The sequence below is a fragment of the Rhinoraja longicauda genome, chromosome 26 (assembly GCF_053455715.1).
Source record: "Rhinoraja longicauda isolate Sanriku21f chromosome 26, sRhiLon1.1, whole genome shotgun sequence".
Classification (NCBI taxonomy): domain Eukaryota; kingdom Metazoa; phylum Chordata; class Chondrichthyes; order Rajiformes; family Arhynchobatidae; genus Rhinoraja; species Rhinoraja longicauda.
In genome coordinates this window covers 19,592,438-19,617,137 of record NC_135978.1, presented here as the reverse complement: position 1 = coordinate 19,617,137, position 24,700 = coordinate 19,592,438, and the positions used below count along the sequence as shown (strand labels likewise).

The 24,700-nt window shown below is 47.8% G+C and overlaps 1 protein-coding gene across 2 annotated transcripts in view; it reads right to left on the bottom strand.

The window, feature by feature from the left end:
* The window catches only part of atp2a3 (ATPase sarcoplasmic/endoplasmic reticulum Ca2+ transporting 3), a 164,050-nt gene that overhangs the window by 75,277 nt on the left and 64,073 nt on the right, over positions 1 to 24,700 (bottom strand). For both annotated transcript variants that reach the window (XM_078422743.1, XM_078422742.1), the window contains exons 5-8: positions 21,436 to 21,574; positions 9,766 to 9,846; positions 7,022 to 7,107; positions 3,115 to 3,579 (exon numbers count right to left, since the gene is read on the bottom strand). In XM_078422743.1, coding sequence (XP_078278869.1) covers positions 3,115 to 3,579; positions 7,022 to 7,107; positions 9,766 to 9,846; positions 21,436 to 21,574 — 771 coding nt within the window. The remainder of the gene's footprint in view (positions 1 to 3,114; positions 3,580 to 7,021; positions 7,108 to 9,765; positions 9,847 to 21,435; positions 21,575 to 24,700) is intronic.

Sequence of the window (24,700 nt, the reverse complement as noted above, 5' to 3'; positions counted from 1 at the left end):
GGCCAGGAAAAGACAAAGGCTTTGGGAACATTATTTCAGAGTTTGGTAACTTGTGATAGGTGGCAAAGCAAGCTGTGAATAGGACACTGGGCCCCTGCAATGAGATACAGACTGGACGAGTTTGTGGGGAAAATATGGCAGGTGGATTTGAACGTGGGGAAGTGCAAGGTCTCAGTTCTGGTAGCAACAGCGAAGCAGAATATTGTTTAAAATGGAGTAAGACGCTTCGCTGAACATTATAAATGGATTGTTTCTATGCTGATGCTCGGACAGATCTTGGTGACCCTCATGCAAGAAGCAGCCAACGTTAGACGACAGAGGATTAGGCAGACAAGTGGGAACACTGGCCTTCACAGACTCAGTGGGCTATTTGTATGTATTGTGTACTTGTTGTACTCATGTATGGCAATAATCTTATCGACGAGTATGCAAACAAAAGTTACTGAAGCTTGATACACGTGATAATGAAGGAACCATTGAACCTTATAAGGAAAGTGTAAGCAGATTCTTCAGGGCAACTGATAGCATTGAAGGCCGAGTTCAGTGTGTGTGGAGTTTGCACATTCTCCTGCGTGGGTTTTGGTCTGGGTGCTCTGGTTTCCTCCCGCTCCCTAAAGACATGTAAACTAAATTTAGTAGGCTCTTAAGCCACTGTTCATCATCCCTGGCGTGTAGGCGAGTGGTAGGATCCTGGGGGTTGGGGCAGTGATAAGGGCAAGGGAAAATAATACAAGTGGGACCAATGCACAGTGTGGTTGATAGTCTACATGGGCTGAGAGGCCTGTTTCCACGCCATGTTTCTGTGACAGACTGGGCTTCCGTGTGATGTTTCAAAAAATAAGTGGCAGTCTCGTTGAAAAACAATGTTCTGAGTGGTCTTATCGGGAGGGATCTTCCCCAGGCGATGAAGTTAGAGTGAGTGGCACAGTCCCAAGATAAAGGACCGGTCCTTTATGTTGCAGACGAAGGAGAATTTCTTTATTGAAGACAGAGAATCTTTGGAATTCTTGAGAGCAGAGAACTGTGGAGGTAGAGTCGATTAAAATATTCAAGAATGGTAGAGGCAGAGTTTTATACACTACGGCATTCAAAGGTTATGGGTTCAGGCAACAGAATGGGATCGAGGCCAAAATACTGAACGATGGAATAGGTCCAGGGGTATGTATAGAGTGGATATAGATTGGATAGAGTAAATGTGGGGAGGATGTTTCCACTAGTGAGAGAGTCTAGGATTAGAAGTCATAGCCTTAGAATTAAAGGACGTTCTTTTAGCAAGGAGATGAGGAGAAATTTATTTAGTCAGAGGGTGGTGAATCTGTGGAATTCTTTGCCACAGAAGGCCAAGTCAGTGGATATTTTTAAGGCAGAGATTGATAGATTCTTGAAGAGTATAGGTGTCAGAGGTTATGGGGAGAAGGCAGGAAAATGGGGTTAGGAGGGAGAGATAGATCAGACATGATTGAATGGTGTGGACTTGATGGCCTAATTCTACTCCCATCACTTATGACCTTATGATGATTGAAGTATTCCAGCTCTTATTTTTTATATTTTCTTGATCCCGCACAGCAGGCCTGGTGATGTGATCAAGGCCATGGAGTTTAGAATCAGAGTCACCAGGCCCTGCAGCCCACCATAACCATTTAGACCCTGTGCAAATCCCGTTCACCAGTCCTTGGTCCGTAACCTTCAATGCCTTGGCAATTCAAGTGCTCCTCCAGATACTTTAATTAATATTGTGAGTGTGCTTGCCTCCACCCACTCAGACAGTGGGGACCAGATTCCTACCATTTTCTGGTGAAAAATAATTTCCTCAGGTCCCCCTCTAACCCGCTCACTCCTCTTTAGACATCTATGCCCCCTTTCAGGCTGCCCCCTTAGCCTCATTTACTCCAGGGAAAACAACCTCTGTCTATCCAGTTTCTCCTCATAACTGAAACGTTTCTTGCCAGACACCATCCTGATGGATCTCCTCTGCACCCTCACCAGCACTACCGCATCCTTCCTGTAAGGTGGTGACCAGAACCACACACAATACTCCAGGTGCGGCTGAAGCAATATAGTGCCAGGACCTCCATGCACCGGCTAATGAAGGCAAGCTTCCTGTAGTCCTTCTTCCCCATCTTACCTGCATGTTTTGCAGTCTGCAGGGATCTTTAGACTTATATATCAGGGTTTATTTGTTCCTCGATACTCCCTAGGATCCTACCTTTCAGTGTCCTACCTGTAATGGGCTCAGAGTCATAGAGACATACAGCTTAAAAATAGGCCCTTTCGCCCAACTTGCCCATGCCACCCAAGATGCCTCATTCTAAGCTAGTCCCATTCCTGCGTGTTTGGCCCATATCCATTGTCTCCCCAAAATGCATCATCTTATACTCACTAGCCCATCAATATCATTCTGCTGTTAAGACAAGTCTCCTCACTGCCAATATGACATAACATTGGGTAGGAGTTACAAGGTATATGGTATTGGACACCACAATGGTATTGTACCCAATATATGGGGACAACAAGTCCCTAACAACTCTCACCAACTTCGACAAAGGCACCGTAGAAAGCATTTTATCGGGATGCATCACAGCATAGTTTGATCCATAGATACATCTCAGCTCCATCCAAGACCGCAAGAAATCGCCAGAGAATTGTGGACGCAGCCCAGACCATCACACAAACCAACCTCCTCCCTTCCATTTAAACGTCACGCTTCCTCGGCAAGTATAACCAAGGACTAGTCGCAACCTGGCCACTCCCTCTTCTCCCCTCTCCCATCAGGCAAAAGATGTTAAAGTGTAAAAATGCACACGTCCAGATTCAGCGACAGTTTCGTCCCAGCTGTTATCAGGCAATTGAACCATCTTACCACAACTAGAGAGCAGTCCTAAACTACTATCTATCTCATTGGAGACCCTCGGGCTGTCTTTATATTGCACTAAACATTATTCATTCTATTCCCTTTGTCATGTATCTGTACACTGTGGAAGGCTCGATTATAATCATGTGTTGTCTTTCCACTGACTAGTGAGCACGCATCGAAAGCTTTTCACTGTACCTCGGTACACACGACAATAAATTAAACTAAGCAGTTAGCCAGGCGGGTAATGCCCATCCACGTACCTTACAGACAGACATCTGGTTGGTGGTGAGCGTGCCCGTCTTGTCGGAGCAGATGATTGAGGTGCAGCCCAGGGTTTCCACGGAGGGAAGGCTGCGGACAATGGCGTTCTTCTTGGCCATGCGGCGGGTGCCCAGGGCCAGGCAGGTGGTGATGACAGCGGGCAGTCCCTCGGGGATGGCGGCCACCGCCAGCGCCACCGCGATCTTGAAGTAGTAGATCGCGCCGCGCACCCACGAGCCTCCGTGGACGGGGTCGTTGAAGTGGCCAATGTTGATCACCCAGACGGCCACGCAGATGAGGGATATGACCTTGGAGAGCTGCTGGCCAAACTCGTCCAGCTTCTGCTGGAGGGGAGTCTTCTCGCACACAGTGGACACCATTTGGTTGCGAATCTTGCCGATCTCGGTGTTGGTGGCCGTGGCCATGACCACACCCAGAGCCTTCCCGGCCGCAATGTTGGTTCCCTGGGAAAAACAGCAAGCACAAGGCAGGGTGAGTGATTTGGCCGAGGGACTGCCAGGTGGGAAGATCCAAGGAGAAATGCAGTCTGGAACAGCAAATGACTCCAAATATTATCACAGCCGACAGAAAATAGTGTTCTAGATAAACCTTCTAACATAACATTTTTTAAATATTTTCTTTTACAACAAGTTTGGATTGTGGCCCATTGTTTCAAGGAAGACGTTTCATATCCCGTTGGGTCCCATCACAGCGGCTGTCTCCTGACATCATTTTTATTTCCACTCTCAGGGCTGCACAGTGGCACAGCTGACTCGCTGCGACAGGGTCGATCCTGACCTCGGGTACCGTCTGTGTGGAGTTTGCACGCTCTCTCTGTGACCGTGTTGGTTTCCTCCCGCAGTGAAGAAAGCGAATGGTATGTTGACATTCATAGCAAGAGGATTTGAGTTTAGGAGCAGGGAGGTTCTGCTGCAGTTGTACAGGGCCTTGGCGAGACCGCACCTGGAGTATTGTGTACAGTTTTGGTCTCCTAATCTGAGGAAAGACATTCTAGCCTTAGAGGGAGTACAGAGAAGGTTCACCAGATTGATCCCTGGGATGGCAGGACTTTCATATGAAGAAAGACTGGATAGACTGGACTTATACTCGCTGGAATTTAGAAGACTGAGGGGGGATCTTATTGAAACATATAAAATTCTTAAGGGGTTGGAGAGGCTAGATGCGGGAAGATTGTTCCCGATGTTGGGGAAGTCCAGAACCAGGGGTCACAGTTTAAGGATAAGGGGGAAGTCTTTTAGGACCGAGATGAGAAAACATTTCTTCACACAGAGAGTGGCGAGTCTGTGGAATTCTCTGCCGCAGAAGGTAGTTGAGGCCAGTTCATTGGCTATATTTAAGAGGGAGTTAGATGTGGCCCTTGTGGCTAAAGGGATCAGGGGGTATGGAGAGAAGGCAGGTACAGGTTACTGAGCTGGATGATCAGCCATGATCATATTGAATGGCGGTGCAGGCTCGAAGGGCCGAATGGCCTACTCCTGCACCTATTTTCTATGTTTCTATGTTTCTATCCCAAAGACACGCGAGCTTGTCGTTTTCTCGGCCTCTATAAATTGCCCCTGGTGTGCAGGGTGCAAAAGTGGGATAACATAGAAATAGTGTGATATAAGGTGAATGATGGTCGGCGTGGACGTGGTGGATGGAAGGACTTATTTCCACGCTGTATCTTTCAATCAATCGGGTGGATTCCATGAATGCTCCAGTGACGCCATGTTCGTTGTGACAGAAGTCAACCGCTTGAAATCACAATGCCTGCTTGGGGGAACAAATCAATCCCCTTTGAACCAGTTGTCCAACTACACCTCAGTCACAAAACTTCCTCAATGAATTGCCTATTTAGTCTCGGAGGCTATTCTCGCAAAGCCTGCTTCCACTTCTCATCCTGCATGAGTCGTGAATTGAAAAAGCCTTTGATGCGCAACACAATAACTGGGTTAGCTCGACCTCTCAGAGCCTGTCCCCTCTCTCAGATCATCTGCATTTTCCTGCCGTCCTAAGCTGTGCTTTGAAGCTTCACCGAGGGGTTATTATTCCTTCATCTATAAATATTATTGATTTTTTTTTTAAACCCGCATCTGCCAACTTTTCCATTATAAATTTACACATCTACATTTCAGACGGCAGCTGCCCAAGTAAACCAGACATCAGCCACATTATCAAACACCTCCACATTTTTGTTCTGCACCCTCCCTTCACCAGGCTGAAAACAGGGGTAGAATTCTCCCTGAATCCCGTTCATTCCTTGACCACATAGTCTCTGTTCCTCAGTGGCTCACATCTCTTCACTTTCGACGATTATCTTTCACATTGGCACCGACTTCTACTTCAGCACTTTTTTCTTGTTAGGAGCCTTGACTTGAGACGCCTTTTCAACCCAATTTCTTTAACCCGTGGAATTCTCCCTGCTTTGTCCCTTGTTTGCTACATAAATATTTAACACTGCTGAACAAGGCGCACCATCGACCTAATGTTTTTGTTCCTCTCCTTTGGCAACCTTCCCTTTAATAGACACACAGTGCTGGAGCAACATGGCGGGTCAGGCAGCATCTTTGGAGAACAAGGATGGGTGATGTCTCGGGTCGCAACCCTTCTTCAGTTCCAACCCGAAACGTCACCCATCCTTTTTCTCCCGAAATGCCGCTTGTCCCGCTGAGTTACTCCAGCACTGTGGTGTAAATCAGCATCTGCGGTTCCTTTCTAAACAACTTCCCCTTTAATTTTTCTTTGCACTTTTAACATGGCTAGAAACTTGATCATGCTTAGAATAATTCATCTTTGGGTCTTCTGATGTTTTCGAGTTCATTTATTGAAACCAGCACTGGGATCACCTTGTTCCTCACTGACCTGGCACAAACACTGAAGGAACTCCAAGCAGTTCGAAGGTGGTCAAAATCTTGAATCTTTTGTATTTTGTTCTTCTACCCAGACATCTCTAAACTAGGTTTAATCAGCTCTACTTAATGCAGTCCAAGTCGAGTTAATAACTCATGTCCTCCTTTGCAGTCATCTGCTGGATTTTTGTTTATAGATGAAGCCAAGTTAATGTCAGAATGAAACGATCACTCCTCGCCACTGTAATGAATTGTTAACTCACTAACAGCATTGCTAAAATGTTAGAAATTTGTATATAAAGGAGCTAAAAATCTCACTTTACTAACTTTGTCATTTCTATCCTCCCTGTTCATCCCATGGTGTTGAGAGTAGGGTTGCCATCTTTCTCACTCTAAATAAGGGACTAGGTGACGTCATCGCGCACATCCCACATGACCTCACCTAGCGGCCACGTGCTCCCGCTCCACCAATGGTGGCCGCCCGGGCCGGGAGGTGGGTTGCTACGCAACCTCCGTTAGGCGAACACACTCCGTTAGCCTACAGTGTCTGGGCCCACAGCGGCCCCCGGGCCTAGTGTCCGGCCTACAGCGCCCCCCCCCGGGCCTAATACGGGACAAGGGCGGTCCCATACGGAACAAACCAATTTAGCCCAAAATATGGGATGTCCCGGCTAATACGGCAACCCTAGTTGAGAGGGAAAGATAGATCAGCCATGATTGAATGGCGGAGTAGACTTGATGGGCTGAATGGCCTAATTCTGCTCCTAGAACTTACTAACGCTTAACCTTCCTGCCATCTGCTCCATGCCCTAATTCCTTGTTAGTATAAAGGTGAGCATACCTAGTCACTGTCAGGCCTCACCGGCTGCTTTGCAGGCTGGTGGTGTGAGAGCAGTACCCAGCACAACACACTCCCAAGCATCTGATTTATTCACAGTCAATCTGTAAATTGCAATTATTAATAATAACTCAAAATTCCACCAGACAGCAGAAATTCATCCAGAGCAGTTTTTGTATTTGGCCGACATCCTGAAAATAACTCGCACTCTATACGTACCGAAAACAGCATGTTCTTCTTGTCCTGGTTTACAGCTCGTGGGTCAGGCACGGGATCACAGTGCTTGATGACAGAGACAGATTCACCTGGATACAGAAAGGAAGGAGTTAGTCAGCACGGTACAAAGCAGGGAGAACGAGAATCACCAGAGGAGCAGAAAGTGATGACCATTGATCCTGTCTATGCAACGTCATAGTGGGTTCAAGCAAACTAGTGGAAAGGCTTCCTGTGGATGATAGGCTTTGGTACTCACCCAGCAACGGAGAGGCAGAGGTAGGTTAAAGTGAGGCCACACGCAAATTGGAGGAACAGCACCATATATTTGGCTTGGGCAGCTTACAACATTGATTTCTCTAATTTCAAGTAACCCTTGCATCCCCTCCTCTATCCATCCCTCCCCCATCTTAGTTGTCCTGTTAGTCCCAATTTTCACATCCTTGCATCCCACTTCCCTCGCCAACAATAGTCCATCCTTGCTCATCTGTTGCCAGCCCTGCTTTGTTTTGGCCTCGTCTTATCTCCAGTTCCCTCCCCTCCACTTTCAGTTTGAAGAAGGGTCCCGAACCGAAACGTCACCTATCCTTTTTCTCCAGAGATACTGCCTGACCCGCGGAGTTACTCCAGCATTTTGTGTCTATCTTAATACTGTTAGAAGTTGATATTCAGAGTATCGTGCAACTAAACCACAAACGCAAAAGGCTGTTGACAGATGAAGTTTGGATTCAGTGCCTGTGGCACTGCAGTTGGGCAGGTGTTGACAGCAGTGGTTGAGGATGCAGTCCGCAGAGATTGGTTAGGTGTAGTGGACTGGCTAAGTCTACTGTACCGGCATGGCTGATCGACAGCTAGGTGTTCCACTCGGCTCTTGGGGGAGGGGGGCAGCAGAGGTTCACATCCCAGTCGGAAAATGGCACGGTGGCTCAGCAGGAGAGTTGCTGCCTTACAGCTCCAGAGACCTGGGTTCGATCCTGACGACGGATGCCATCCTTACAGAGTTTGAACGTTCTCCCCGTGACCTGCGTGGGTTTCCCCGGTTTCCTCCCACACTCCAACGACGTACAGGTTTGTAGGTTAATTGGCTTTGGTAAAAATTGAAAATTGTCCCTAGAGTAGGATGGTGTTAGTGCACGGGGATCGCTGGTCAGCGAGGAATCGGTGGGCCGAAGGGCCTGTTTCCATGCTTGTATCTCTAAACTAAACTACAAAACAGGCGACACAGTAGTTTTTGTTTTATTCGTTCGAGGAATGCTGGCTGACCCGGCATTTAATTCCCTGCCTCCTGCTGTCCTTGAGAAAGATCATGGTGGGCTGTCTTGTTGTATCGGTGTAGTCCTTGAGTTGTGGGTACACCCACAATGTTGTTAGGGAGGGAGTGCCAGCAGTTTGATCCAGCAACAGTGCAGCAATGGTCAGGGGGTGCGTCTGACCTCGAGGGCAATGTGCCATGCTTCTGCAGCCCTTGCCCTACCAGCTGCTAGTGGCCATAATGTGTTTAGTTCAGTTTGGAGATACAATGCGCAACCAGGCCATTTGGCCCACTGATTCCATGCCGACCACCAATCCCCATATACTAGCATTATCCTACATGCACTAGGGACAATTTACAACCTTTACGGAAACCCCAATTAACCTACAAGCACGCACGGAGGGGGGAGGGGAGAGGGGGGGGAGGGGAGAGGGGGGGAGGGGAGAGGGGGGGAGGGGAGAGGGGGGGAGGGGAGAGGGGGGGAGGGGAGATGGGAGAGGGGGAGGGGAGAGGGGGGAGGGGGAGGGGAGAGGGGGGAGGGGGGAGGGGAGAGGGGGGAGGGGAGAGGGGGAGAGGGGGGAGGGGAGAGGGGGAGGAGGGGAAGGGAGGGTGCTGCACCAATGCAGGAGAGGTTTGGGCCCAACGGGTCCACTTGGTCTAGTTTATTACAAAGGTGGTTGATGCTGATTTTTAAAACTACAAATGTCCTGATTTTCACCCTGGCAGCATGCTTCGCAAAGGTAAAACAAACAAAGGCTACAGTTAGTTGCAATTCCACACTGCCGGATCCACTCTGAATCATAGGACGTGACATCATTTTTTTTTCCCCGCTTACAATTAAGAATTGCGGTGGTTTCCCTCCAGGGCCGAGGCTGGGATGAGCAGAGCCAAGTCGTGCATCTGCCAACCCATGAGCTCATGGTGCAGGTGGCATTACGTGGAAACTCTTCCCATTGGAAAAAGGTACTGCTATTCCTGGGAAACTGCCCATCCAGAAACCACTGGGAAACTGGAACTGGCGGGAGAAGGACAGGAAGAACTGTACAAGGCATTAATTAAACACAACCAGCATTTTGCCAAGTCGTGCCTGCAGCCAGATCTTTTCTACCTGGGCGCTGAAAGCTTTGCTAGCGCTTCGTGGCTTCGAACTGTATTTATATTAGTGGGATTCAAGTTCTCTGGGGGTAAAAAACCTGCCTTAAGATACAGCAGAGGTGTTCCAAAAGCTGGGAGCAGACACAGGGACCAGGTCTACTTTAATAATCCACTTTGAATGGGTTCAGTATCTGGTCATTGTTTGCCCGGCTCCTTCTTGACCAGGAACATGTATAATGTCATGTGGAACTGGCGACATGACTGAGGAAGGGTCTCGACCTGAAACGTCACCTATTCCTTTTCTCCAGAGATGCTGTCTGACCTCAATTATAATCTAAACTAAACCTGTGCACAGCAACCAAGCTTGGCCTGGGAGAGGGCAGTAGCAAGCCGAGATCCTCACCTGTAAGAATGGACTGGTCCACCCGCAGTGTTGTTGACTTGATGCTGATAATCCTGATGTCAGCGGGGACTTTATCGCCAACTGAGGAAGAAAAAGGGAAGAAACACACAATTAAACCAAGCCGGCAGTACCACTCTTCCAATTGAATGATCTAGTGCACAATCCATGTGCTTCCCTTGATTAATAGTTGATCCATGTCTCCTTCATTCAAAATTCACACTGATCATTTCCTTAAACATAATTGGGTTCAATGCAGCAGTGGTTGAGGAAGGTGCTCACCACCACTCTCTCAAGGGCAATTGTACTGGGCTTGCCCACACTCTGAACAATTCTGACGGGCAGCACGGTGATGCAACGGTAGATTTGCTGCCTCACAGCACTAGGAACTTGGGTTTGATCTTGACTACGGGTGCTGTCCGTATGGAGTTTGTACACTCTCCCCGTGATCGCGTGGGTTTTCCCCGGGTGCTCTGGTTTCCTTCCACACTCCAAAGACATACAGAGCTGTAGGTTAATTGCCTTTGGTAAAATTGTAAATTGTCCCTAGTGTGTGTGCGCTAGTGTACAGGGGCGATCGCTGGTGGGCGAGGACGGTGTGCCGAAGGGCCTGTTTACATGTTGCATATCTAAACGAAACTAATTGCAACGTTTAAGAAACCTTTAGACAGGTACATGGATAGGATAGGTTTAGAGAGATATGGGCCAAATACAGGCAGGTGGGACTAGTGTGGATGGGGCATGTTGGTCGGCGTGAGCAAGTTGGGCCGAAGGGCCCATTTCCATGCTGTAGGACTTTATGACTCTAAACAACCAAGGCGTTCCCTCATAGTCCTCCCCTTCCAGATAGAATCTCCGTCAATGACCCTCGAGCCATTTCTCCCAAGCTCATCCTCCTCTCGTTTGACTGCTGGCACCTATCAGCAGGCAGATAACTCAGACCATGGATGTCCTCGCTGTCATCAATGAATGCCAGCAGGAGGCCATCGCGACAGGTAGCAGAGTGTAGAAACAAAGAGCTGCAGATGCTGCTTTCTACCAAAGATAGACACAAACCGCTGGAATAACTCAGCAGGGCAGGCGGCATCTCTGGAGAAAAAGGATAGGTGACGTTTCGGGTCGGGACCCTTCTTCACGTCTGAAGAAGGGTCCTGACCTGAAACATCACCTATCCTTTTTCACCAGGGAGGCTGCCTGACCCGCTGAGATAATCCAGCACTTTGCGTCTATCTTCGGCATTATTCCGAGGACTGATCCAGCCTTTTCCAAACACGTTACAGAGCAGCAGAATTGCCGACCAGCGACCTGCATTAAATCACCTTATATGGAGATGGATCACGTGGAGAAGAGAAGTAGATCGTCTAAGACTGAAGAAAATAAAGTCCTCAATTTGCAACGTGTTTACTGCCCAGTTCCCAAGATAGAAATGCTGCACATTTCTGTTCACAAATTGCGAGGAGTTGTATACGAGGTGTAGCAAATTGACACTTACAGTAAACTATTAAGTGTTCTCTCTGGTGAAACCTTGCTGGCAAAAGCAGTCTCCAGGGGTCTATAATCCATCCCATTTCTGGATCAAAAATAAACCTGAACAACTGTGGCCCACGGGAACCAGGAACCATTGAGGACTGAAGAAGAGTCTCAACCCGAAACGTCACCCATTCCTTCTCTCCAGAGATGTTGCCTGTCCCGCTGAGTTACTCCAGCATTTTGTGCCTATCTTCGGGTTAAACCAGCATCTGCAGTTCTTTCTTACACCAATGAGATAATGTCAGGGCTGGTGTGCATTGTCAGACATCCCATTGGCCTGCAATAGTTTAGCAGCTGCACTGTTTTTTCCTGACTGCTCTATATAAACATAGCACAAAAAGTAAGGAAATTTGTGTTTGGTAGATTATTTCTTTGTTGTAACAATGCTTCTTGGCAATAAATCTTATACCGTTGGAAAGCCTGTTTATTTCCCTTTTAAATGGTGCCACATTTGTAAGGAACATGCATTTGTGGGATGAGCAGCAGAGCTGAGTATATGGGTTGCGCCCATGAAAAATTTGCCAAATCTTCTCTGTCAATGCCAAACAGCTTATTCTGCTGTTGCTATTGACTCTTGTTTTGAGCTTCTGGTACCCCCAGGTGCTGACAAGAATGGGATGCCATCCCACAACAGTGTGTGACCAGGCTGGTGACCAGCATGAGGAGGAGGTGCCAGGCTGTTATGGCTGTGTATGGTTCTTCCACACGCTACTGTGGCTCCTGTTTATTAAATGAATAAATTGTTAAATTGCCAATATGTCTTGTTTCTTCAGACTTCAATCATCCAATCCACCAAACAAGAGTCAATGGCAGAATAAGCTGTTTGGCATTAGCAGAGAAGATTTGGCAAATTTTTCATGGGCGCAACCCATATACTCAGCTCTGCTGCTCATCCCACAAATGCATGTTCCTTACAAATGTGGCACCATTTAAAAGGGAAAAAACAGGCTTTCCAACGGTATAAGATTTATTGCCAAGAAGCATTGTTACAACAAAGAAATAATCTACCAAACACAAATTTCCTTACTTTTTGTGCTATGTTTATATATTTAGAGGAATACGCAGAGGAAATAATACACCACAGTTCTTTAATCTGATGAAAAGGTGAATATACAACTACATATAAGCAATATATAGGAAGGAACTGCAGATGCTGCTTTACACTGAAGATAGACACAAAATGGTGGAGCAACTCAGTGGAACTGGCAGCATCTCTGGAGAGAAGGATTGGGTGACATTTTGGGTCGAGATCGTCATCTCTGTACCTCTCCAAGTGTCTTTAAAATGTCGTAATTGTACCTGCCTCAACCACTTCCTCGAGCAGATTGTACGAAGGACAATAGTGGGCAAGCACATGGGCAGGGCCAGATCGGGGGAGTTGCGAGGGGATTCACTGGTCAGGCTGTCAGATGGGCAGGGGCCGACTGTTGCCATAGTTTCGATCATCCGCTTCTCATCGATACTTGAACTGCACATCGATCCTTTGGAGGCCTAGGTTTCTGGCACCTCCCTTCCTACCTGGCACATCCACAACTAGACTTGAGTCAACAGCCATTCTGTATATCCAGCAGGAAAGTTGCACACACACAGAGATACAGGCCTGATTTATACAAACCTGATGCAATCACAAAAGCAGCAAAGAAAATTTGCGTTAGTGCAAGAGATACACCCAAGTTGTTGTACATCAAATAGGACCTAGGGTATCGGCAGAGGGTAACCAGAAAGGCTGTGCCTGGGATGTTCACAAAGGCACTTAATAGCATGAGCCGTTCACATATAGAGGGCCCCACACAGGTAGTGCCATTGGTCATCCATTTTCCTGCAGTCTTCCTGTTGCAGCAATATTACATCCACATTTCCCCACCACCCTACTTGCTTGAAGCCCAGTTACTACAGTGTAACGCACGGACTGCACAGCTGTAGTCTCCCACAACTCGGGCGGCAAGGTGGCACAGCTGGTAGAGCCACAGCCTTAGCGCCAGGGATTCTGGTGCAATCCCAATCTCAGGTGCTGTCCGTGTGGAGTTTGCACGTTCTCCGTGTTGGTTTTCTCCCCCCTCCCCCCCCCCCCCCCCCACTCCTGAGTCCCGACGTGGGGGTTGTAGGTTATTGCCCTCTGCAAATTGCCCCTGGTGTGCAAGGAGTGGATGCGAAAGTTGGTAACGGGAACAGGATGTGAACGGGATGGTTGATGTGGGCTGAAGGGCCTGTATCTTTCAATCAATCAAATCAGCTCTAAGAGCGCACATGATTTAGCGTGGGGGGATTACGTTTGAAGCAAGAGAGGCAGTTTTCATTCTGGCTGCCCACGCTGACCCCAGCACTGGTTCAATAGCTTGCCAAATCGCCGAGCTCCATGCCACTATTAACCCGATCCACTTGCCAAAAGCATGAATACACATTTTCCTTCTTTGGAAAGTTGCTCTAACACAACAAGCAACATTTATGCAAGTGAAGTTTCCTATCACAGTAGGCTGAGTGGATGGAACTCACTCCACAAAATCTAAATTGTTCATTGTTCTCCATGAAGCGGGTCAGGAAAATCCCTCGTTACTCATCAACAATCGCACTGTGCCAACATACCATTTCCTTGTGCTTTAACCACTTTGGATTGAAGTTGCCACAAACAGAGAACAAACAGACCCTGTGCGATAAAAGAAATTTTTGTGGCACAGTGCAGGCTCCCACAGGAGCTGACTCTTAGCCCCCAAAATACAAGTGTTTCCGAATCAGTGACTAGCAAAGTGGTGGAGCACCCTGCTACTGGGCACTGCGATAATCACACTGCATGGAGACGTTATTCCACAGTTGCCTAGGTAGCAGGGAGGGAGACCAATTGTGGGGATTTTACACATTGAGCAACACGGTGGCGCAGCGGTAGAGTTGCTGCCATGCAGCGCGTACCGCACCAGAGACCCGGGTTCGATCCTGACTACAGGGGCTGTCTGTACAGAGTTTTTATGCTCTCCCCTTGACCTGTGTGGGTTTTCTCCGAGATCTTAGGTTTCCCCCTGCACTCCAAAGACGTACAGGTTTATAGGTCAATTGGCTTGGTATAATATAAATTGTCCCCAGTGTGCGGGGATCGCTGATCGGTGCGGACTCGGTGGGCTGAAGGGCCTGTTCCCGCGCTGTATCTCTAAACTAAACTAAACCTTGGACTTATCCAAACCCAAAGGGTCGTCAGCAGCCTGGGAGGCTGGGCTCGGCATGGCTGCACTCCCTGCCCTGCTCCCACACACTGCAGGCCGGCAAGAAGCTGCTCAGCTGGTTTGGGACAAATACCAAACAGTCCGCCCCACCCTAAGCTTCGATAGAATTCCTCTTGTTGACATTGGGAGGAGGATTCCACCCATGGGGACAAACAATTACACAGCTCCTGCGGTTAGAAAACCACATTCCAGACTAGTTGCTGGCCGAGAACGTTGCCCTGGTGACGGAGAAGGGATGTGCCAAGCTGCAAAGTATAAACTAGATCCAAAGTGTTATAAGAAGATAATTGCAGATGCTGGTACAAATCGAAGGTTTTTATTCACAAAATGCTGGAGTAACTCAGCAGGTCAGGCAGCATCTCGGGAGAGAAGGAATGGGTGATGTTTCGGGTCGAGACCCTTCTTCAGTCTGAAGAAGGGTCTCGACCCGAAACGTCACCCATTCCTTCTCTCCCGAGATGCTGCCTGACCTGCTGAGTTACTCCAGCATTTTGTGAATAGGATCCAAAGTGTTAATCCCTGAGGCAGCAGGGGCAGGGGGTGGAGATAAAGGTGATTTTTAGGGATATATCAGTCAGCCTATTTCACGATCAGTCGCAGCCCAGGAGAATCCAGTCCCCACGTCCCGTCCTGCAGCTATCCTACACACTAGGGACAATTTACCATTTTATTGAAGCCAATTAATCTACGTCTTTGGAATGTGGGAGGAAACAGTAGCACCCGGAGAAAATCCATGCAGGTCACGGGTAAAATGTACAAACTCCGTGCAGACAGCACCCATGGTCAGGATCGAACCCAGGTCTCTGGCACGGCCAGGCAGCGACTCTACTGCTGTGCCACTGTGCTGCCACGTGTCTGAGATTCTCTTCACAAGGCAAAGGCTCACAAGTCAGAGCCGACCTGTGCACCATAAGCTCACGTTGACAGTCCTGTACTAATGGGGCGGTAATTATTTTAGGTGCGATCAGCTCAGTGTTAAATAACTCTCAGGATACCACTCAAAACCCTTGTGGTCCTTTTGAAATAGAAGTGGCCATTGTAAAGGGAGGGGAGGCCTTGCATCACCAACTCATCCCAGGCTCGAGTGTCAGACACATTTGCAGCAGATCCACGCGGCCCATTTAATAATAATAATAATAATGCATTTTATTTATATAGCGCTTTTCATATACTCAAAGACGCTTTACAGAGATTTAGAGAACATAGGGAAATGAATAAATAGATAAATAAGTAAATAAGTAAACGAACAGAGAAAGGAGACAGAAGGTGAGGTGACCTTCAGTGGTTGAAGGCAGTACTGAACAGGTGAGACTTCAGCGATGTTTTGAATGTGGTGAGTGTGGAGGAGTCTCTAACGGTTTGGGGTAGTGAGTTCCATAGGGTGGGAGCAGCGATGGAGAAAGCCCTGTCCCCCCCAGGATCTGAGTTTGGTCCGGATGTGGGGGGATAGGAGATTGGCAGCAGCAGAGCGGAGGGTGCAGGTGGGAGTGTGCCTGTGGAGGAGGTCGGTCAGGTAGGATGGGGCCAGGTTATGGAGGGCTTTGTAGGTTATGAGGAGGATTTTGTACTGGATTCTCTGGGGGATGGGGAGCCAGTGGAGTTTGTAAAAGACGGGGGTGATATGGTCACGGATCGGGGTGTGGGTGAGTAGACGGGCAGCGGAGTTTTGAATGTATTGAAGTTTACTGATGATTTTTGAGGGTGCGCCATAGAGGAGGTTGTTTAAACAGCGATCGGTTAACCTGATGTGAAGGAAGGAATTGCAAATGCTGGTTAAAACCGAAGATAAGACACAAAATGGCGGAGTAACTCAGCAGGGCAGGCAACATCTCTGGAGAGAAGGAATGGGTGATGTTTCGGGTCGAGACCCTTCTTCAGACTTAATTGTTTAACCTGACTCAGGCATTACAGAAAATAATGATTCAGATTGCGATTAGGTGGCAAGGAATGCACCAGCCTCCCCTCACTTTAAAGCTGAGGATCTCCAGCGTTAGTCTCATAACAACCACAGGAAGGTACGCAGAGGAATGATTGCCTAGAAACAGCTATTTTCACAACACTTGTTCACTGAAACAAATGATCTCATAGAATAACGATGAGAATAACACAACGATCAGAAACCAGGAATGATAGTGAATTGTAGGGGGGTGGGAATATCGAGTAAAAACCACCAGGGCAGTTATTAATAACAGGACAGGTGAACAATGGTGGATGGGTCACTGAGAAGTGCCAAGGATGTAAATAAACACGGCACATTTGGGGGCTTGATATTTAAACCATTAAAAATGTTTATCTATTCACAAAGTGCTGGAGTAACACAGCAGGTCGGGCAGCATCTCGGGAGAGAAGGAATGGGTGACGTTTCGGGTCGAGACCCTTCTTCTGAAGAAGGGTCTCGACCCGAAACGTCACCCATTCCTTCTCTCCCGAGATGCTGCCCGACCTGCTGAGTTACTCCAGCACTTTGTGAATAAATAAGTGCCAGCTTATTGTATCAGCATCTGCAGTTATTTTCTTATACAAAAATGTTTATCTGGCAGGTACACAAAAATCATAAGGTGCAGTATAGTCATTAGATAGAATTCAGGAGCAGGAAGCCGATTAATTTCTCTCCCAGATTTTCCCCAGGCATGAATGGGATTGTTTAGGTGTTACATATACTGAAGGCACGCTGCACTGTCATCCACCCTGCATGGAGTTCCCCATTGTCCAGGGAGCGCGGCTCATTTACATTAAGCTGCTTGCATCAGCACTTCTGCAAAGGTGCAGGGACACCCACTTTAGCTCAGGTTTTCTCGGCTCAGTCCCAAGTGCCATAGACACACTAGTCAAACCTGCTTTGGTTTCTGTGTTGGAGCCTTTGATGCTCTGCTCACATCAAAGCTGGAGCAGGTCCAGAAAGTCAAATCCAACGTGATGGAGAGAGGTAGCCACCTCCCAGAGTAATGTCTCGGGTTGAAGTCCCACTCCATGGGTTCTGAGCAACTAATCTTGGCCAATTGGGTCTCCTCCACTTCTCATACCAATTCGTGCCTCTGGGAGGCTGATCCAATTGTGGTGGCAAACCTTATGCAATGTCCTGCCAGTGCTAGAGGTCTCGGGTGCTAGGAGTGGGCCGGTAGGAGGGTGGACCAGGGTAATGACTCCAGTGCTTTCAAGGTAGGCTGCAGGAGGCACCCCCCAGGACACAAAGATGGCCGGGCGAGGAGAGGGAGGGGTGTCAGTTAGTGGGAACCGCTCCAGTACATCGAGCGTGCGGGCTGACAGGACTTGGGACTTGAATAATGGTGCCAAAAATGGCAGCACCCGCATGGGTAATATATGCAAAAGGAATTTCACCGTGCAGTTGCGTAAGTGACAAATCAAGCACTGTTGGCTGCAATGGAAGCTCTTGCTGAAGATCCAGTGACCAGATGGTTCATCGATGGTCTGTGGCCCTCCCATCATCTGCACTAGGACTCCTGGTTACTGATAACACAAGGCTGGACAAGAGATTCTGCTGGGCTAAACTCCATATTTACACTTGGTCACCGATGGTCCCTACATTTTAGGCTCCGATCTTCCATTACCCAAGGGTCAAGATGCCCTTCCATCAATTGATGCTTGAGGCACCAATATTCCCCTTAACCACTCCACCCAGACAAAGGCCTGATCAATGCTCCAGTCCTTGATCCAGCCTTAGCCCCGTCGTAGGTCCCACCCTCCACTCCGGGCTCTCAATTAGCGGCTCAACCCCAGGCTCCCATCATGCCTACCACCACCATGTCAGGAAACGGTCTCCAACCTCCACCCACCCACCCTGCCCTTGCCCCAGTCCCTATGGAAACGCCTACATACAATGCAGGCTAGGACTTGCCAACCGTGCCCGTACATGGAGCAGGATGCCTGAAAGATCACAATGAATTCATTCAACCAACACAATGATGCAGAGACTGCCAATATTTCGCACAGCACTTAAACAAACAAATTGTTGTGAAGTCGGTGTGGCGGGTGGGGTGTTGCCAGTAAATATCCCTTCTCTCTCTCTCCACTTCCTCCTCTTCTGCCAAGTTACTGGCTGGCTTATTCCATTGACTTTTTAATGCAGCTTTCAAGGCCAGAATCTGAGTGCATCAACTCTCACTTACTCCCGGACCGTGGGTCTAGAAAACCAAACTGCTAAAAATAGTGGATTGCACACAAAACACATTTTGTCTGCGGCAGTAGAATGGAACAAACAAGAAGAGGCCCTGCCATTCTTTGGACACATTCTCTTTCCATCTTAGTGCATGCCGACTGAGGCTGTGCAGCCTCTTCGTAGACCGGTGGCGTTGCTGTCTTACAGTGCCATTGACTCGGGTTCGATCCTGACTATGGGTGCTGTCTGTACGGAGTTTGTACATTCTCCCCGTGACTGTGTGGGTTTTCAGCGGGTGCTCCAGTTTCCTCCCACAGTCCAAATATGTACAGGTTTGTGAGTTAATTGACTTCGGTAAAGATTGTAAATTGTCCCCATTTGTAGGATAGTGCTAGTGCATGAGGATCGCTGGTTGACGTGGACTCGGTGGGCCGAAGGGCCTGTTTCCGCACTGCATAACTAAACCAAAGCAAACCAGAGTCAGAGACGAAACATGGCGCTCACTATGGTTTCTGACACTGTCTCTGAGCCTCCTCAGGGTAGGAATATTTCAGACCAGTACAATTCTTGTTCTTGCGAGACAGGGATTACAGAACAGTGCAGGGCTACACTTGCATTGTCCTTCACTGAAGCGAAGGATGCTTGATATAGATGGAACTGAGTGGTTCATTAAGCAAGTCCTACATTACCTGCAGAAAGCCAAAATCATTTATCACTCTCTCTTCTTCGAATAACAGAACAGTCCTAGAGTCACACGGCCACAAAAAACAGGCCCTTCAGCCCATCGTTTGCAGACCAAACATTTTATTCTCTCGACAATCCTTGCCCATTGCTGCCTTCAGGGAAGTACTTTTGCAGAAAGACTTGAGAGACTGGAGCAGTGTTGGTGACTGATGCGAGGAGGGATGTATGTAGGCAGAGTAAAACTCAACTGTTTAATCACAATATTGGGATTACAGTGACATTGTAATAATTCTAAACCATTATCCATTATTTTGTAAGCCTTCAGTAAAATTTCCAGTTAGCTATAATACCCACTTTGTGAATCAACACTTGAGCACTTTCTGTAATTAGTGCTCTGTAGCAAAATAATTATGGGATTGATTGCATCAAATGTGCAATAATAAAGTGAGCAGTTTCCAGACATTTAAATATTTGTTTTATCTTCTTGTTATGTTGATTCACTAATTCAGGAGCAGGATTGGTTACCCGAGACTGCTCTGCAAGAAAAAGGAAAGTTCTTCTTTTCAGCACTGAGATTGACAAGAGAAAGGCTATTTGCTTCATAGCACATAACATGAGATTTTGGACACAGTGAGAATTAAAAAAAAAAAAAGAGTTGCTGGGAATCTGAAATAACTACAGACGATGCTGGAAAAACTCGTCGGGCAGCACCAAAGGGAAGAAAAACAGTTAAAGTTTCAGTTTCCAAGAAAATCAGTTGAGCTTTTCCAACATTTTCTGTTTTCCTTTTTGACACATGTCCCATTGAAATCTGATCCCATGAGAAATTACACCAGCTCTCCATTAATCTGGATATAAAACGCATTGGACCACAGTATTTGTGGATGTAATGAAATCATCAATGTGCACAGTGCATATTCCGCAGAAATTAGATGAAATGACTGCCATTTTACACCTGCATTAGCGCCGATCTTTGCACAAGTATAGTGCAGGCAGCAGTTCACCCCGCTGTTCAGAGTCCACCCTTCAGAGGTGAGCTCCACAGATTTAGCCGAGTCTAGGTTCAAATGTAAGAAGGTTCTGAGGTCCTGGGTGCAGAAGGTGCACGAGCACTTGGAGAGGATATATAAGACAATAACTGCAGATGCTGATACAAATCGAAGGTATTTATTCACAAAATGCTGGAGTAACTCAGCAGGTCAGGCAGCATCTCAGGAGAGAAGGAATGGGTGACGTTTCGGGTCGAGACCCATCTTCAGACTGATGTCAGGGGGGCGGGACAAAGGAAGGATATAGGCGGGAAACCACGAGGCAGAAGATGGAGGCGCGGGCAAGTCCCACTTGGAGAGGAACTCAGTTGTGAAAGGTGCTCTTTCAAACTGAGATTCCGGAGGCACTGTGAGCCCCGTCACATCTCATGCTCCTGTGCTACTGAATATGCCTTGCAAACCTGAAGAAGGGTCTCGACCTGAAACATCACCTATCCATGTTCTCCAGAGACGCTGATTAACCTGCTGAGTTACTCCAGCACTTTCTGTCCTTTTGTCCAAAGGTAGCATTCCATTTTGGGTGGAGTTGCAGTGGGGGGGGAAAGGGGTGCCCTTGGAATTTTGAACATTTGGCTAAATGCAATGAAAATGGACCAAACGCAAGCAAATGGCACAATCTCAGATTGACATGATGGTCGGCAAGGTAGAGTTGGGCCTAAAGGCCTATTGCTGTGCTGTAATACTCCATGACCATGATATCCCTCTAAGCCTTTTCTATCCAGGTACCTGTTCCAAAGTTTTTTAAACATTAAAATTGTACCCTGAACAGCTTCCTCTGGCAACTTGTATCATGTACCCATCACCCTTTGTGTGAAAACGTTGCCTTTCAGATCCTCCATGACTCACTAGTGACCATCTACAGGAGGAGCACACTCGCGGGACAAGGTGACAGCTCTGAGCACTTCCATCACAGGCTTTTAGAGGAATCAAAATGGCGCATCCTTCAAACGTTCAAACTGGAATTGCATTGAACTACCTGGGTTCATCTACAGACAATGCATCCAGCTAACCTAGAGGACCAGGTGTTCACTGGTCAGAATGGATGCGATAAATCATCAGCAGTGGCAGAGTTCTCACTTACCTGCGATTTCCACAATGTCCCCGGGCACAATGTCTCGAGCTTTGATTCTCTGCACAGCCTTCCGGTCCATGCGGTACACCTTGCCCATCTCGGGTTCATACTCTTTGAGCGCCTCGATGGCATTCTCTGCGTTCCTTTCCTAAAAATGTGCAGAGAGTGGTCACTGGCGGGTATCACCACAGTTTAATGAACCTTATCAGCGCGGCACTCACTCCAGCCTGCCGAGACATGTGGGGATCCCTTATCATCCTGCGCCTATTGAATCACTTTAGAAGATATTTCAGAGTCAAACGCGCTGATTCCACAACCACCTGGTATAGAGCAAGGCCCCAGATCCCCCCAGGGCAGTTAAAGGAATATCAGCAACTCTCCGTGTGACAGCCCAAGGTAAGAAAGTTCCTCCTTGAATTTCTACCAACAGGGCGTCCCAGTGGTGTAGCGTTAGAGCTGCTACTTTACAGTGACAGAGAACCAGGTTCGATCCCGACTACAGATGCTGTCTGTGCAGAGTTTGTACATTCTCCCCGTGACCTGCGTGGGTTTTCTCCGGTATCTCTGGTGTCCTCCCACGCTCCAAAGTTGTACAGGTTTAATAGCCTGATAAAATTGTAAATCGTCCCGAGTGAGTGTCGGATAGTGTCAGTGCACGGGGATCGCTGGTCGGCGAGGACTTGGTGGGCCGAAGGGCCTGTTTCCTCGCTGTATCTCTAAACTAAACCAAACCTAAATTACAATTCTGAGCCTTTTTCTAAACCTCTCCATGTCTCGTCACTCAATGCTTTATTGCATAGTTTTAAGTACTGTCTAACCTGTGCCTATTTCTTTCCAATAGTAAGAGACCACCAGCGTCTCCAATCTTTGCCAGAAAGTCAACCTTGGTAATTTTATTTCACACGTTCTGAAGTGCTCTCCATCTTTATGCCAGATGGAATCAGGCACACGCAGATCAACCACACAGCTAATCCATCCAAATGCAACGCCGTGCAAGTTTGGCTTAAATTCCATTTCCATTCCTGTAGATGAACAGATTTTTTCTTTTAAACGTAAGAACTTCTTTTATGGCTTCTAACAACTCAATTATTTTTAACCCTTGTCCCTTTGGTCTGCAACTCCATTCAAACCCTTATTTGCTAAGCAGCACAACCCTTTACAAAATGTACTGCTTCGTATCATCTGCTTGAAGTCATTTGCTATCTAATAAAACTTGCATAATCTCTTTGTACATTTTGCCACAATCCTCCAAACTATAACCGTAATTGGACTTTGAAACTGTATTTCTAATCAAATCTGTTTCTGTACATTGCCAACAGATGGACAGTGGTGCAGCAGTGAAGATGCTGCCTTACAGCGCCAGAGATCTGGGCTCGACCCTGAGAATGGCTGCTGTCAGTACGAAGTTTATACGTTCTAGATTTAGATTTAGAGATACAGCGCGGAAACAGGCCCTTCGGCCCACTGGGGTCCACGCCGCCCAGCGATCCCCGCACATTAACACTATCCTACACACACTAGGGACAATTTTTACACTTACCCAGTCAAATAACCTACATACCTGTACGTCTTTGGAGTGTGGGAGGAAACCGAAGATCTCGGAGAAAACCCACGCAGGTCACGGGGAGAACGTACAAACTCCGTACAGACAGCGCCCGGAATCAGGATCGAACCCGAGTCTCCGGTGCTGCATTCGCTGTAAGGCAGCAACTCTACCGCTGCGCCACCGTGCCGCCCACGTTCTCCCTGTGACCGCCTGGGTGCTTTGATTCCCCCTCCCCGACCCTGCAGCAGTTGCAGCTCAAATCCTTGTGGAATACCATTTGCACAAGCACACATATCTCAGTAGTTTATCCCCAATTCCTCCGTCTACACCGCATCTGCGCCCGGGATGAGATGTTTCACACTAGGGCATCAGAGATGTCCTCATCCTTCAGGAAACGGGGCTTCCCCTCTTCCATTATAGATGAGGCTCTCACTAGGGCCTCTTCTATATCCCGCAGCACCGCTCTTGCTCCCCCTCCCCCCATTCATAACAAGGACAGAATCCCCCTTGTTCTCACCTTCCACCCCATCAGCCAGCGTATCCAACAAATCATCCTCCAACATTTCTGTCACCTCCAACGGGACCCCATTACTGTCCACATCTTCCCATCCCCTCCCCTTTCTGTGTTCCGCAGAGACCGTTCCGTCCGTAGCTCTCTGGTCCACTTGTCCCTTCCTACCCAAACCACCCCATCCCCGGGCACTTTCCCCTCCAACCGCAGGAGATGCAACACCTGTCATTTTACCTCCCCCCTCAACTCCATCCAAGGACCCAAACAATCTTTCCAGGTGAGACAGAGGTTCACCTGCACCTCCTCCAACCTCATCTATTGTATCCGCTGCTCTAGATGTCAACTTCTTAACATCGGCGAAACCAAACGCAGTCTCGCCAATCGTTTCGCTCAACACCTTCGCTCAGTCTGCCTTAACCAACCTGATCTCTTCAACTGAGCACTTCAACTCCCCCTCCCACTCCCAGTCTGACCTTTCTGTCATGGGCCTCCTCCAGTGCCATAGTGAGGCCCACCGGAAATTGGAGGAACAGCACCTCATATTTCGCTTGGGCAGCTTGCAGCCCAGCGGTATGAACATTGACTTCTCCAACTTTAGATAGTTCCTCTGTCCCTCTATTCCCCTCCCCCTTCCCAGTTCTCCCTCTATCTTCCTGACTCCACCTATATCCTTCCTTTGTCCCGCCCCCCTGATATCAGTCTGAAGAAGGGTCTCGACCCGAAATATCACCCATTCCTTCTCTCCTGAGATGCTGCCTGACCTGCTGAGTTCTCCAGCTTTTTGTGAATAAATATCTCAGTAGTTAATCTTCATCTAGAAGGAACAGCAGATCACACCATTTCTTGCTCCCTTTCTACTCTCAAAACCATCTACTGTATCCAACTTAGCACCACTATTGCTCAATACCAACACCATACCAGGAAATCTGTCTGGAAAAGTTCACAATTGATCCAGAATCTATGACATTTGGGGGAAGAGAAGCCTCCAAATTTCAACTGTCCTTCCCTGAAAATGTGCTTTCTGACTCCACGTGTAAATAATTGCCACGTCTAAGTTATTTTTGTCATTTCTGGATTTTCCTAAAAGAGGAAACAGCCTTTTCTATAACTATCTGCTATAACTATTCCTTTTTCATGTTTATCTACCGTGAGATCACTTTCAGTACCTCCTGTACCTTGTAAGCTCAAGTGAATAAATCCCAAGTTCGAACAATGGG